This window comes from Abramis brama (genome assembly GCF_963993115.1).
Source record: "Abramis brama genome assembly, chromosome: 4".
Lineage (NCBI taxonomy): Eukaryota > Metazoa > Chordata > Actinopteri > Cypriniformes > Leuciscidae > Abramis > Abramis brama.
This window is the reverse complement of record NC_139966.1, coordinates 41,849,156-41,866,355: the sequence shown is the minus strand read 5'-3', so window position 1 is coordinate 41,866,355 and position 17,200 is coordinate 41,849,156. Positions and strand designations below refer to the sequence as shown.

The window sequence follows — 17,200 nt, the reverse complement described above, 5'->3', positions numbered from 1 at the left end:
GGCCCCCCATAATTACTATAAAATTACACCACTAGACCATCATGGCTCACAGTCTTGTAGGAAGATAGTCAGGGCTGGGTTTCCCGAAACCATCTTAACGCTACGTCGTTCTTAAGTTACACCTTAAGCTGTACCTTATCGTTAATACGTGTTTCCCGAAACGTTCTTAGTTAAGTATACCTTCTGTAAGTCATACTTTCGGAAAGTTGGTCTGGACCACTCTTAGCTTTACCTTATCACTGTTGCAGGTCTATATGAATATAATACACCCAGACAGTGTTTAGTTAGGCTAATTCAAGTGTTTTCATGCAAAGAATAAAATTGTCATTACACTGATTGTTAATAGAATTTTAATTATATTATTATATATAATACAATTTTACACATTTATTTTAATTAAAGAGCGCTTTTAAATGCCAGTGAAAGCATAGGCTACTGTCAGTTAAGTCCTATTCGGACGCTAATATTGTTTCTCATGGGCTCGTACAGTAAGTCGATTATTTTAGTGCCGTCCAATCCATAATATCAGTGTTTTTTCTCACCCAACCCGCGTAAAAATCCCTGGCCAAATTAGTACCTACTGTTTTTTGACAAACAGGTCGTGTGGGAATTTAATTGCCGTCTGAATCCACATCTCCGAGTTTACAAGAAGAGATTCAAAATCCACTGTTTAAATCCTTTTTGATCACTGCCGAGCACCGTACGTATGACGTACACTTTTATTACTGAAATGCTGTAAAGTATTTACAAGAACAATATTTCATCACAGCTCCATCTCAGCGAACAAAAATAGGAAAGAGAAGAAAGCACATAAATAATTTAAATGGTTATTATGGCAGCAATATATGATACAATTTTAAAATATGTCGGCAAGGCTATTAAAGGCTATTATAGTTTGGGTTATTTTTTATAATATCCCATGAGTCCTAATAAATGCAATTTCAACTATTTATGAAGTGCTTATTTTATAAAGAACACCGCTTTCTCACATAAACAGCACCGGGTAACGTCGCACGCAAGAAGATATATCTTAAGCAGCTTCCTAATGTATAGATCGGGGAACACACCTAGAAATGGTATACCTTCAGTTAAGTTATACCTTAAGAGTCTTCGTAGCGCGCTAAGAGACAACGTTATCGGGAAACTCAGCCCAGAACTGTCACTGTTTCCCAATCAAAGGGGGAAGAAAGGTGCAGGACGCCCCCGAAAAAGTAGTTTAAACAGTAAGAATGCGTTTCTTTGTAGAGAGATGATATAATGGACTAAACGTTAGTAACCCAATATCTTTTCTTTTCAGGTTGTCCGCCAAGCTGAAGGTGAGTCTTCTTTGTTATAAGGACTAGATAGTAAGGCATGATATACAGTGAGGAAAATAAGTATTTGAACACCCTGCTATTTTGCAAGTTCTCCCACTTAGAAATCATGGAGGGGTCTGAAATTGTCATCGTAGGTGCATGTCCACTGTGAGAGACATAATCTAAAAAAAAAAATCCAGAAATCACAATGTATGATTTTTTAACTATTTATTTGTATGATACAGCTGCAAATAAGTATTTGAACACCTGAGAAAATCAATGTTAATATTTGGTACAGTAGCCTTTGTTTGCAATTACAGAGGTCAAACGTTTCCTGTAGTTTTTCACCAGGTTTGCACACACTGCAGGAGGGATTTTGGCCCACTCCTCCACACAGATCTTCTCTAGATCAGTCAGGTTTCTGGGCTGTCGCTGAGAAACACGGAGTTTGAGCTCCCTCCAAAGATTCTCTATTGGGTTTAGGTCTGGAGACTGGCTAGGCCACGCCAGAACCTTGATATGCTTCTTACAGAGCCACTCCTTGGTTATCCTGGCTGTGTGCTTCGGGTCATTGTCATGTTGGAAGACCCAGCCTCGACCCATCTTCAATGCTCTAACTGAGGGAAGGAGGTTGTTCCCCAAAATCTCGCAATACATGGCCCCGGTCATCCTCTCCTTAATACAGTGCAGTCGCCCTGTCCCATGTGCAGAAAAACACCCCCAAAGCATGATGCTACCACCCCCATGCTTCACAGTAGGGATGGTGTTCTTGGGATGGTACTCATCATTCTTCTTCCTCCAAACACGTTTAGTGGAATTATGACCAAAAAGTTTTTTGGTCTCATCTGACCACATGACTTTCTCCCATGACTCCTCTGGATCATCCAAATAGTCATTGGCAAACTTAAGACGGGCCTTGACATGTGCTGGTTTAAGCAGGGGAACCTTCCGTGCCATGCATGATTTCAAACCATGACGTCTTAGTGTATTGCCAACAGTAACCTTGGAAACGGTGGTCCCAGCTCTTTTCAGGTCATTGACCAGCTCCTCCCGTGTAGTTCTGGGCTGATTTCTCACCTTTCTTAGGATCATTGAGACCCCACGAGGTGAGATCTTGCATGGAGCCCCAGTCCGAGGGAGATTGACAGTCATGTTTAGCTTCATCCATTTTCTAATGATTGCTCCAACAGTGGACCTTTTTTCACCAAGCTGCTTGGCAATTTCCCCGTAGCCCTTTCCAGCCTTGTGGAGGTGTACAATTTTGTCTCTAGTGTCTTTGGACAGCTCTTTGGTCTTGGCCATGTTAGTAGCTGGATTCTTACTGATTGTATGGGGTGGACAGGTGTCTTTATGCAGCTAACGACCTCAAACAGGTGCATCTAATTTAGGATAATAAATGGAGTGGAGGTGGACATTTTAAAGGCAGACTAACAGGTCTTTGAGGGTCAGAATTCTAGCTGATAGACAGGTGTTTAAATACTTATTTGCAGCTGTATCATACAAATAAATAGTTAAAAAATCATATATTGTGATTTCTGGATTTTTTTTTTTAGATTATGTCTCTCACAGTGGACATGCACCTACGATGACAATTTCAGACCCCTCCATGATTTCCAAGTGGGAGAAATTGCAAAATAGCAGGGTGTTCAAATACTTATTTTCCTCACTGTAGGTTGATGATAATGATGATGATGAGGATGATGATGATGATGATGATGATGTTTGAGAGTGTTTTTGTTTTTAGGCTCAGAATGAGGCAGCAGACACATATGCTTCTCTTCAACTCTCAGCTCCACCCTCTGAATATGAGACTTTGAACATTAAGAGAGGTGACACACAATAAACAACAAATACACATTTTATCTCCTCCTTTGTTTTCTTAACTCAGTTGTTCTTTCATGAGTTATGCAATGCATGCATTTCCACATGAAAGACTTATATAAAAACAACTCATTTCACATGGATCCGATGTCTGATACATTACAAAAGCCTGAAGACCAAGCCTCACTGGCAACAAATATGCATGTTTTTGTCATGTTTTATGCAAATCTTTTCTTTTTTTTTTTTTTTAGAACAACAAAAAATATACAAATAAAATAAAATATAAAAATACAATAAGTATGCTGCAACATACCGAAAGAAAAAAACAATATCTATAAAGTATTAGAACAATTACAATATGTTCCAAAAGGAGCGGGATGAAGCAGAAGCTTATTATTTTTCCCAACCCTTATATAACTCTTAATAGTTCCAGTATATATTTTATATATATATCATTTTTATATTCATAGCAAGATAACAAACATACCATAATTTTTAACACCAACCAAACTTTGACATTTTGCACCAAACAACCCTTCACCCTATATTCACATCTCTCAATGCAATCAGTATTATAACCCACACTCAAATCACCTCTGTTCCTCTTCATATCCTTTTAATAAAGTCTTTTATATAACTTTTTAAACTGTTACTGTTTACAATGTTTTAACACCTGCTCCAAACCATTCCATAACCTCAACCCACAAATAGTGATGCACATACTTTTTAGAGTTGTTCTTATTATAAGCTTTTTAAAGTTTAATTCTTCTCTATAAGCTTATACCCACCCTGCCTTTCCATATTTTTTTTTTGTAAGTTTCCCGGAAGTCGATTACTTCTTGCTTTGAACATGACTTGTGTTGTCTTCAATTTAACCATATCAGTGAACTTCAATATGTGACTTTAAGAATAATAAATCTGTTTAGCTGTTTGAAATAAACATATATTTCATACACATTACATATTTGTAATTTGCTTGTCAGAAAAAAAGGTTTAGATGGCTTGATTTGATAGATGCTCTGTCCTAGTTTCTCTACCTATACTGTGCTGTAAAAATGTGTACTCTTTTTGTAACAAAATAAAATAAATAAAAGTCGGCCCACTTTATATTAGGTGTCTTTGACTACTATGTACTAACATTTAAATTAATCTTTTGATACAATGCACTTATTGTGTACATGCATGTTTTTACATTGTACTTATTTAAAAAAATACCTGCATGTAAATACAGCTGTAATTATTAATTTCTGTAATTACATCAGTTACACTGTTGAACCTTCCCTTACACATTAGCCCACCTTTAAACCTACCTATACCACCAAACCAATAGCAGTTTTGAAATACAGCATAAACACTAAGTATATTATACTTATTTTTTTTAATGTAAGTATAGTAGTTAAAGGTCCCATATTGTCAAAACTGAAATTCCCTGGCTTTTTTCATGAAAACAGAGGTCTAGGGACTATGTATCTACCATATAAGTTTCAAAACAGTCAATCCACAGACAAATGCACACAGCCTGCATAAAGTAGCTGTGCCTTTTCACGAGCCGCTGTGACTTCCGTAAAAATGTGACGTCAGAACTACTCAGTCACCGTCTTCAGTCTCCACCCCGAGCACTGCCCACCATCATTGCACAGGCTTCCGAACAACAGTAATATAAGAGACCAGTGGCTAATGTTTATTTACTCAACACAGCAATTTAGTTCGACCTTAACTGACCTGCACATTTCACAAGTGACTGCTTCGTCAGTCAGGCACAGTTCAATGCTGGTTTTTCAAAGAAGCTAACGTTACTCATCAAAGATACTGCAGTCCCTACATTGTTTGACCTCAAATTCTCAACCCGTAAACTAAACTTCTAACACATTTTATGTCATTATGGAGCCAGCATAATCTGAAATTATAGTTTGTAAACGGATATGCAACACTATGGTGTTGCTAAATTGATGCTGACGTGTTGTTTTGTACGGTCTATGATTGCCACAAGCTTTGATAGAATATCTATTGGAAACAAGACAAAATACGTTGTTTGTTTTCCTAAGTTACAGACACCGGCCCTGTTGGTGTCTGTTGAGTTAAAGACGGTGAGATTGAGTTCACTCAGTCTCTGTGTCTTTTGTTTTGCTAACAGAAACTAATGTTTCATGTACTTGCATGGGTAACGTTATTTCAAAAGTCTGAGTTTGTTTACAGACAGTTTAAATTAGCGTTAACGTTAAATCTGCGTGCAGCGTTGATGTAATGGTAATTATAATAATCTTACAATAACGGCGAAAACAAAAACAAAAAAAACATTAGTTACCATTCTGTAACATCCTTTTGCAAGCGCGTTTGAGGAGGTGGTTGGTTGTCTCCTGACGTCGCCGATTCGGGGTCTGAGTCCGGATAACGTTTCCCTCAGCAATGTCCATCATTACAGGTGTTTTATTTACCTTGTGAGCATCACCAAGCCAGTGCAGGCTACAGCATTCATAAACCTAGTTACCTGTGGTTGGGGTCACTCAGAAAACAACAGGCCAATCAGAAGAGAGACCAGCCAAAATCAACCTGCTGTTAGCAGAGCTCTCGAGAAAGGAGCTGTAAAAATATATTGAGATGGTTTTTGGTACTTATACTGCAAAAATATATTCTTAAGGACATGAAAACCTAAAATAAAACTCCAGAAAGGTGTACAATATGGGACCTTTAAGGACACCTAATACAAAGTGTTACTGAAAAAATACCTGCACTACCACATCATAACTGTGTTCTGTTGCAGTTATGTGCATTCTGTCATTGTAAACTGGCCTGTCAATCATATCCTCTTATACACATTCCACATTTTATTTAATAACATTTACACTAAACAAATATTCCTATTGGAGAGAAAACAAGCACATTGTTCTGCGAGTCAAGGGTCTTTCATTCTAAGAAATATGTTTGTTTGTTTTTTGTTTTTTATTGCATAAAGATGCATTTAATAGTTATTGTCCAGAAGTATCTCTTTTGCTGTTGTGCTATTTGTATCTTTATAATAGTTCACAATGTTAATATATAACATTAAATAAATATTTATTTATTATTAATAATTCAACCCCATTTCAGGTGTCTATCAATCAAACACACATACAGCATGTTTAAATATCTTTTTATTCGTGTTTGTAGTTCTGAACCAAATTCTCATCCAAAGTGCAATTGTTTGTGGGCAATATTAGCCGTTAGACTGTGCACGGATCACACTTCTACCGGGAATACCGGGTATGTTTGGTATACTATGATTTGAGACAGACTATATATATATAATTTTTTTTTTATTTTTTTATTTTTATTTTATACTCTAGTTATTATTTAATGTAATATCTCATTTGTGTCATTTTGTGGACTATTATATGGACTGTCTGACAAAAACTTGAATTTGATCTACATTTAGCTGTACTATCAGGACTGTATGCATATTTTCTATACCATATTAACTAACATGAACTAACAATGAGCAATATATGTTTAAAACTTTTATCAATCTTTGTTAGTTAGTAAAATTAAAAAAAATCTACTTATTCATCGTTCATATTAGCTCACAGTGCATTAACAAATGTTGACAGATACAACTTTGGACTAAAATTGTATTAGTAAATGTTGAAATTACCATTGACTAAGATTAATAAATGCTGAAGCAGTCGTGTTAACAAACGTATTAACTTATGTTAACAAATGAAACCTTATTGTAAAGGTAAGTTTTTATTTCAAGTAAATCTGTATATATACAGTATATATACAGTATATATATATATATTTTTTTTTTTTTGTATGTGTGTGTGTGTGTGTGTGTAGAATAATGAACTGTATGTCTATTTTTGTACTCTTCTTCTGATTTTTGATAGTCTACTGCTGCAGTATTTTTTCCCATGATTCAGGCTTCTGCTTTCTGTTATTAAAGATAATAACCATAAATAAATGCTTTTAAGAAGTGAAGTGAAAAGTCCATATATGGAGAAATATCACAGCACAGTGTTGCATTTTCTCATCTGAGCAACAAATTCTAAAGCATCTAAAAATTGAAATGCTGAAAGAATGATATTTTGTAGCAAACCGTCCATGTTCAGTCAGCGGTGTGTGTGAATTCTGTCAGTAAATCACCGGTGGGGGTTCAGAGCAGTGATGTAGCGCAGATCTTGGGGGAAGTTGTACAGTAAGTTGTATGGTATCACCACAGCTTTATTTGGAAAACATCGCAAGAAGATCCCCAGTCCTGTCTTGATGCCACAGTATATATGCTTATGTAAAAATATAAGACAGTTTTTAGGGAATTCAGTAATGGCTTACTTTAGTTGTTTCTGCATATTAAGTTGGGATAATAGAAAGAATGTGAACGGACAGTTCATTTCTACATTTCAAGTGATTTCAAAAGGCTGCTGCTGATGAGCTAATAAGGCCATGCAGATTCAATAAATACATTACCACTTAAAAAATGACGCTCTTATATGAATTCTGAGCAGGAAACTGATGGAACTGTCACATTTATGTTTTAATACTGGAAATGACAGCAACTGAATATGTCTTAAAGTTCAAAGTCTGAAGTATGATCAGTTTACTAAATTATTGATATGATCTTCCACTTCCACTATTTAATGTTGCTCTGTCTGTGAACAGGATGTATGTTGATGATGATAGAGGAAGTTGTTCACTAGGAGTCAGTCAGTTTATTATGTTCACACAGCACACTTTCACACAGTCTCAAATCATCGGCAGACGCCATAATACAGAACTTGGTTTCCTTCTAAAAACTAATTTTTCTTATCTCTGGCAAGTCTTGAACTCTTCTTCTTTTTTATTTAATTTTTTATCAGATGTTTTCAGTGTTGTTCTGTTTATTGAGCTGCTGGACACTTACAATGAGTTCATACATATCATATTTTTGCCGCGTTTGTGCAGATTTACAAGTGTGTTTCCTCACTGGACTGAACGTCTGTTAATGAAGAGATGAACAAGGCAGAGAAAATCATTCTTTTCTCTTTTCTGCTACAAGGTGTGGTTTCTTTTCTCTTCACATCATTACTATTTAAATTAAATATCAGTGGAATATTTTGTTTCACTGTTGCTTCTGTTCTGCTTATGTTTATACTTTTAACAATGACCCTGTAAAGTAAATGAATGTTTTGAAATGAAAAAATGAAAATAATAATAATTTAGTTTTTAGCATTTTGTATAACAGAAATGTGTTTGTCTGTCTGAATGTTTCAGTGTTTGTTTCTGCTGGTGTCTGAATGATTTTCATCATGTGTGTGTTGTAGGTGTTTGCTGTAGAGATTTCAGCATCAGTCTGCCAGAGAAGATTGAAGCTCTCAGTGGATCCTGTGTGATTATAAAGTGCACATTTGAGATTGAGGATAAATATGACATAGACCTCACTGAGAGTGATGCTATAGGAGTTTGGTCCAAAGGTGGACATGAAGAAAAGGATAGAGTGTTTAACTCCAGAGATACCAACCCTCACTTTAAAGGGAATATAACTGGAAAACTATATGAGAAGAACTGCACCACTGTCTTTTATAATGTTAGTTCAAATCATAATGATAAATATTACTTCAGGATTGAGAGTGGTAATCTGATATACATCTACACAAACAACACCATAGTAAATGTCATTGGTGAGTGATTTTTATTTTTGTATTTTTATATAAATGAATGTTAAATTAATATTTTAAATGTATTTGTCATGCCATTATTGTCAGTGTACGTAATCTTGTATTTGTGTGTATTTCAGAGTCTCCCCCCAAACCCACAGTGAAGCTGAATGAGGATCAGGATCAGGAGGTGTTGGAGGGGAGCTCTGTGAGTCTGCGCTGCTCTGCTGAGACTCTCTGCTCCTCTCCTCCACCAACTCTCACATGGAGCTTCACTCCCAGAATCCCCCTCAGTGAGAGCAGCAGACAACAGGAGCTCCTCATCTCTGATCTGAACTTCACTGCTACTCACCGTCACCACAGAGTCACTTTCACCTGCACTATAACCTACCAGCTACAGGACAAGAACAAAACAGCACAGGACAACATCACATTACATGTTCAGTGTACGATGTTTTTGTGGCATCAGTTCTTTTCTCCTCCATAAGACGCCCATAAATCTATATGTATGATATCATTCTCTTTTTCTTTTTCAGATGCCCCTAAAATCTCTCCCTCCTCCAGCTGTAACGTAACTGATGTAACTGTGTGTTTCTGTGAGGTTGATGGGAATCCCTCTCCTGAACTGGAGTGGCATCTGTCTGGACGTCCTGTCAGTAACTCTTCAAACACGTTCATCAGTGAAGAGCGATTGAACAGCACAGGCTTGAGGAGCTCCATCACTCTACATCAGTCACTCTCACACACATCCACTCTGCAGTGTGTCAGTAACAACACTCATGGCACTGCAAGAAAACAGCTTAAACTTAATCTCTTCCCTCCAAAAAGAGGTAAACTCAAGTACACACTAACATAAGTCACAATAAAATTGTCTGCCAAATGCATATATAATTTTTTTTTTTTTCACTGCTTATCCTCTGTAGGATTGTGGGAAATTGAGGATCTTTCAACTGATGATTAGTAAATGAAAAAAGTCATAACCGTATCAGTCTTTAATGCTAATGCTAATCTCTCACTTTTCATATCGTTCCTATGCTCCTGCCATCATTATCTTGTTGTTTAAAGATTACGATATGATTCGCTTTTCCTTGTTAAATTGAATCAGTGGATCATCAGTGAATTTCTAAACACTCCTTTATTCTTCTTTAGGTTTGAATGTTTCCTCTGTGATGATTGGAGTTGCTGTTGCGGCTGTGCTGGTCATTATGTTCTGTGCCATTACATTTATCTGTGTACGGTAGGTGAACGACACATATAAGGTATTAAGAACCGTAGCAGAACAACCATAATAAATTACGGTAACACTTTATTTCGATAGTCCACTTTAAACATTCTACTAACTATGAGTAACATTGCAACTACATGTCAACTAACTGGCATTAGAGTATTAGTAGACTGTCTGCTTAATAAAAGATAAGGATCACAGAATAGACTCAGCATATGATAATGAGCTGATGGATTTTGTTTTATATAAACACACTCACTTTTCTGACATGTTGCAGATGAAAGTGATTTATTCAGTTATGGGGAGATAAACATTTAAATACAACTTTATTCCAAGAACAATAGCACCTATTGAGAAATAAAAAAACTAATTATACCAAAAGTTTACATCTAATGACTCCAAAAATGTAATGTGACCATCAAGTAAAAAATAATACCTTGTTTTCTTACACTAGGAATAGGTAAATTTAGAACTTAATTGTAAGCTTTTTTCTTTTTTTAAGTAAAAAACTTTTTTTAATTATTACTGAAGAGTTTTGCCTCTCATTTTGGGCACTTTCTGTTCCTCAAAAATATGTATTTTAATTTAGAAATTACAAACATGTTCATCATAGAAGTGATGTATTCAAATATGTATGAAGTGCATTTTTACATAATGTATGTTTGAACAAATTAATATATCTAGGCAAAAAAAAGTATGAATGTTATTGCATTATATAACAAAATATCAAACCGAGAGGCATTTGTTAAAAATAAAATAGTAAAAGTAAAACATTTCACAAACATTAGCAAAATTAACATTTAAATGATTCAGAACATGTATACAATTCACAATAAACACAACAAATATTTTGACACTATACTTTTTAAATTAAATTTACGGTAACACTTTACAATAAGGTTCATTAGTTAACTACATTAGTTAACATTAACTAATAATGAACTGCACTTATACAGCATTTGTTCATCTTTGTTAATGTTAATTTCAACATTTACTAATACTTTATTAAAATCTTGTTAACATTAGTTAATGCACTGTGAACTAACATGAACAAACAATAACCAGCTTTATTTTTTATTAACTAACATTAACAAAGATTAACAAAAACAGTAATAAATGTATTGCTCATTGTTAGTTCATGTCAACCTACCAGGAGTCTCCAGAAGAGCAAGGTGTCAGGGTCTCAGAGACTTGGGTTAGGTAAAGAATCCTAAAAATGTACCCCCTCTTAATAAGCTGAAGTGTAGTAAAACACATGAAGACTGTTTTTTTATAGGCTTTATAGACAGACAGATTGAGAGTGACTCTTGAAGGACCAGCACCACATCCTCTTCTACCACTGTTTGAATAATTCATCTTCCAGAATCTGACAGTAAGTTTTGGGAGTACATTTTTAGTCCATCTCTGCAAAACAGACTTCAGGGTAGGAGATGGACTAAAAATAAACTCCCAAAACTTATTAAAACATATTCTGGAAGATGAATTCTTCAAATAGTGGTAGAGGATTTTTGGATTCTTTACCTAACCCAAGTCTCTGAGACCCTGACACCTTGCTCTTCTGGAGACTCCAGGTAGGTTGCAGTTCTGGAAAATGGTGGCGCTGGAGACTAAAGGGTTCCTGATGGTTTCACACTTAATTCTTCACCTTAATTCTTCATTCTTTTGCAGTTAACATGTGTCTTTTCTTCTCCACCTGTATTTGTCTGACCCTGCTGACCTAATGAGTATTTCACTGTCCAATGGTCATGCCTTAACTGCAATTTCTAGTATTGCATTAGTATTGCATTCTTCTCATGGGTATTTAATAATTTTTGACTTTTCAGTCTGAGTTAAATCTCTTTTTTGGCTTATTTTATCTGTAAAAGAAAACATGCCTAATAATTCTGCACACCTGAAAATAAGGCGTTTTTCATTTCCAGCCTTCATGAACAATTATATTTCACTTATAAATGATTAAATACAAAATTAATTGTAGTTATTACGATTAATGTGGTTTGGAATTTGTCAAATGTGCCTGGAAAAAAAATATGATCAGAAAATCAATGTGCCTAATAATTCTGCATGCACTGTATATAACAAAATATCAAACCAAGAGGCATTTATTTAAAAAAATAATAATAGGACAAGCAAAATATTTCACAAAAATAAATAAATTAGCATTTAAATGATTAAAAATAGATATGGAATTCAAAATGAACATGAAACATATTTTGACACTACTTAGTGGTTATCACTATTGTGAAAAACAACACTATGGTTACTTAACACATCCACTAAAAAAACTTAACACCAGTTGAGCACAAATAATAAATAGAGAAGTTAGTTCTGAGAAAAGCTCTTACATCATTTGTCTGCAGATGCCACTTGCTTTGTCACTTTGTATCTGCATTGCAAAGGACACTCAGACATTTTTAAGTGTGACTAAGTGGTCCAAAAAATGTTGGGGGTCACTGCACAAGTTTATTCACTTGCCAGTCACATCTGGCTTTTGATTTTGCTCTCTGTAAAGCTAGTATGTAACTGATATTAAAAATCAACACGTTGCTTAGTTTGTTTTAAAAATGTATATTGCATGAGGATTTGAAATCGGCCCCCCATAATTACTATAAAATTACACCACTAGACCATCATGGCTCACAGTCTTGTAGGAAGAGAGTCAGAACTGTCACTGTTTCCCAATCAAAGGGGGAAGAAAGGTGCAGGACGCCCCCGAAAAAGTTGTTTAAACAGTAAGAATGCGTTTCTTTGTAGAGAAATGATATAATGGACTAAACGTTAGTAACCCAATATCCTTTCTTTTCAGGTTGTCCGCCAAGCTGAAGGTGAGTCTTCTTTGTTATAAGGACTAGATAGTAAGGCATGATATAGGTTGATGATAATGATGATGATGAGGATGATGATGATGATGATGATGATGATGTTTGAGAGTGTTTTTGTTTTTAGGCTCAGAATGAGGCAGCAGACACATATGCTTCTCTTCAACTCTCAGCTCCACCCTCTGAATATGAGACTTTGAACATTAAGAGAGGTGACACACAATAAACAACAAATACACATTTTATCTCCTCCTTTGTTTTCTTCACTCAGTTGTTCTTTCATGAGTTATGCAATGCATGCATTTCCACATGAAAGACATGGATCCGATGTCTGATACAGTACAAAAGCCCGAAGACCAAGCCTCACTGGCAACAAATATGCATGTTTTTGTCATATTTTATGCAAATCTTTTTTATTATTATTTATTTAGAACAACAAAAAATATACAAATAAAATAAAATATAAAAATACAATAAGTATGCTGCAACATACCGAAAGAAAAAAACAATATCTATAAAGTATTAGAACAATTACAATATGTTCCAAAAGGAGCGGGATGAAGCAGAAGCTTATTATTTTTCCCAACCCTTATATAACTCTTAATAGTTCCAGTATATATTTTATATATATATCATTTTTATATTCATAGCAAGATAACAAACATACCATAATTTTTAACACCAACCAAACTTTGACATTTTGCACCAAACAACCCTTCACCCTATATTCACATCTCTCAATGCAATCAGTATTATAACCCACACTCAAATCACCTCTGTTCCTCTTCATATCCTTTTAATAAAGTGTTTTCTATAACTTCTTAAACTGTTACTGTTTACAATGTTTTAACACCTGCTCCAAACCATTCCATAACCTCAACCCACAAATAGTGATGCACATACTTTTTAGAGTTGTTCTTATTATAAGCTTTTTAAAGTTTAATTCTTCTCTATAAGCTTATACCCACCCTGCCTTTCCATATTTTTTTTTTGTAAGTTTCCCGGAAGTCGATTACTTCTTGCTTTGAACATGACTTGTGTTGTCTTCAATTTAACCATATCAGTGAACTTCAATATGTGACTTTAAGAATAATAAATCTGTTTAGCTGTTTGAAATAAACATATATTTTATACACATTAAATATTTGTAATTTGCTTGTCAGAAAAAAAGGTTTAGATGGCTTGATTTGATAGATGCTCTGTCCTAGTTTCTCTACCTATACTGTGCTGTAAAAATGTGTACTCTTTTTGTAACAAAATAAAATAAATAAAAGTCTGCCCACTTTATATTAGGTGTCTTTGACTACTATGTACTAACATTTAAATGAATCTTTTGATACAATGCACTTATTGTGTACATGCATGTTTTTACATTGTACTTATTTAAAAAAAATACCTGCATGTAAATACAGCTGTAATTATTAATTTCTGTAATTACATCAGTTACACTGTTGAACCTTCCCTTACACATTAGCCCACCTTTAAACCTACCTATACCACCAAACCAATAGCAGTTTTGAAATACAGCATAAACACTAAGTATATTATACTTATTTTTTTTAATGTAAGAATAGTAGTTAAAGGTCCCATATTGTCAAAACTGAAATTCTTCTGCTTTTTTCATGAAAACAGAGGTCTAGGGACTATGTATCTACCATATAAGTTTCAAAACAGTCAATCCACAGACAAATGCACACAGCCTGCATAAAGTAGCTGTGACTTTTCACGAGCCGCTGTGACTTCCGTAAAAATGTGACGTCAGAACTACTCAGTCACCGTCTTCAGTCTCCACCCCGAGCACTGCCCACCATCATTGCACAGGCTTCCGAACAACAGTAATATAAGAGACCAGTGGCTAATGTTTATTTACTCAACACAGCAATTTAGTTCGACCTTAACTGTTCTACACATTTCACAAGTGACTGCTTCGTCAGTCAGGCACAGTTCAATGCTGGTTTTTCAAAGAAGCTAACGTTACTCATCAAAGATACTGCAGTCCCTACATTGTTTGACCTCAAATTCTCAACCCGTAAACTAAACTTCTAACACATTTTATGTCATTATGGAGCCAGCATAATCTGAAATTATAGTTTGTAAACGGATATGCAACACTATCGTGTTGCTAAATTGATGCTGACGTGTTGTTTTGTACGGTCTATGATTGCCACAAGCTTTGATAGAATATCTATTGGAAACAAGACAAAATACGTTGTTTGTTTTCCTAAGTTACAGACACCGGCCCTGTTGGTGTCTGTTGAGTTAAAGACGGTAAGATTGAGTTCACTCAGTCTCTGTGTCTTTTGTTTTGCTAACAGAAACTAATGTTTCATGTACTTGCATGGGTAACGTTATTTCAAAAGTCTGAGTTTGTTTACAGACAGTTTAAATTAGCGTTAACGTTAAATCTGCGTGCAGCGTTGATGTAATGGTAATTATAATAATCTTACAGTAACAGCGAAAACAAAAACAAAAAAAACATTAGTTACCATTCTGTAACATCCTTTTGCAAGCGCGTTTGAGGAGGTGGTTGGTTGTCTCCTGACGTCGCCGATTCGGGGTCTGAGTCCGGATAACATTTCCCTCAGCAATGTCCATCATTACAGGTGTTTTATTTACCTTGTGAGCATCACCAAGCCAGTGCAGGCTACAGCATTCATAAACCTAGTTACCTGTGGTTGGGGTCACTCAGAAAACAACAGGCCAATCAGAAGAGAGACCAGCCAAAATCAAACTGCTGTTAGCAGAGCTCCTGAGAAAGGAGCTGTAAAAATATATTGAGATGGTTTTTGGTACTTATACTGCAAAAATATATTCTTAAGGACATGAAAACCTAAAATAAAACTCCAGAAAGGTGTACAATATGGGACCTTTAAGGACACCTAATACAAAGTGTTACTGAAAAAATACCTGCACTACCACATCATAACTGTGTTCTGTTGCAGTTATGTGCATTCTGTCATTGTAAACTGGCCTGTCAATCATATCCTCTTATACACATTCCACATTTTATTTAATAACATTTACACTAAACAAATATTCCTATTGGAGAGAAAACAAGCACATTGTTCTGCGAGTCAAGGGTCTTTCATTCTAAGAAATATGTTTGTTTGTTTTTTGTTTTTTATTGCATAAAGATGCATTTAATAGTTAATGTCCGGAAGTATCTCTTTTGCTGTTGTGCTATTTGTATCTTTATAATAGTTCACAATGTTAATATATAACATTAAATAAATATTTATTTATTATTAATAATTCAACCCCATTTCAGGTGTCTATCAATCAAACACACATACAGCATGTTTAAATATCTTTTTATTCGTGTTTGTAGTTCTGAACCAAATTCTCATCCAAAGTGCAATTGTTTGTGGGCAATATTAGCCGTTAGACTGTGCACGGATCACACTTCTACCGGGAATACCGGGTATGTTTGGTATACTATGATTTGAGACAGACTATATATATATAATTTTTTTTTTTTTTTTTTTTTTTTTTTTATACTCTAGTTATTATTTAATGTAATATCTCATTTGTGTCATTTTGTGGACTATTATATGGACTGTCTGACAAAAACTTGAATTTGATCTACATTTAGCTGTACTATCAGGACTGTATGCATATTTTCTATACCATATTAACTAACATGAACTAACAATGAGCAATATATGTTTAAAACTTTTATCAATCTTTGTTAGTTAGTAAAATTAAAAAAAATCTACTTATTCATCGTTCATATTAGCTCACAGTGCATTAACAAATGTTGACAGATACAACTTTGGACTAAAATTGTATTAGTAAATGTTGAAATTACCATTGACTAAGATTAATAAATGCTGAAGCAGTCGTGTTAACAAACGTATTAACTTATGTTAACAAATGAAACCTTATTGTAAAGGTAAGTTTTTATTTCAAGTAAATCTGTATATATACAGTATATATACAGTATATATATATATATATTTTTTTTTTGTATGTGTGTGTGTGTGTGTGTGTAGAATAATGAACTGTATGTCTATTTTTGTACTCTTCTTCTGATTTTTGATAGTCTACGGCTGCAGTATTTTTTCCCATGATTCAGGCTTCTGCTTTCTGTTATTAAAGATGATAACCATAAATAAATGCTTTTAAGAAGTGAAGTCAAAAGTCCATATATGGAGAAATATCACAGCACAGTGTTGCATTTTCTCATCTGAGCAACAAATTCTAAAGCATCTAAAAATTGAAATGCTGAAAGAATGATATTTTGTAGCAAACCGTCCATGTTCAGTCAGCGGTGTGTGTGAATTCTGTCAGTAAATCACCGGTGGGGGTTCAGAGCAGTGATGTAGCGCAGATCTTGGGGGAAGTTGTACAGTAAGTTGTATGGTATCACCACAGCTTTATTTGGAAAACATCGCAAGAAGATCCCCAGTCCTGTCTTGATGCCACAGTATATATGCT

At 34.8% G+C, this 17,200-nt stretch overlaps 1 protein-coding gene across 1 annotated transcript in view; it reads left to right on the top strand.

Annotated features, from left to right (window-relative positions):
* The window catches only part of LOC311080572 (sialic acid-binding Ig-like lectin 12), a 33,978-nt gene extending 19,940 nt beyond the window's left edge, over window positions 1–14,038 (top strand). The window contains exons 2-7 of the mRNA XM_084110574.1: window positions 8,390–8,746; window positions 8,863–9,168; window positions 9,259–9,552; window positions 9,872–9,959; window positions 12,751–12,769; window positions 12,891–14,038. Coding sequence (XP_083966700.1) covers window positions 8,390–8,746; window positions 8,863–9,168; window positions 9,259–9,552; window positions 9,872–9,959; window positions 12,751–12,769; window positions 12,891–12,989 — 1,163 coding nt within the window. The 3' untranslated portion in view covers window positions 12,990–14,038. The remainder of the gene's footprint in view (window positions 1–8,389; window positions 8,747–8,862; window positions 9,169–9,258; window positions 9,553–9,871; window positions 9,960–12,750; window positions 12,770–12,890) is intronic.
* Window positions 14,039–17,200: the final 3,162 nt, after the last annotated feature.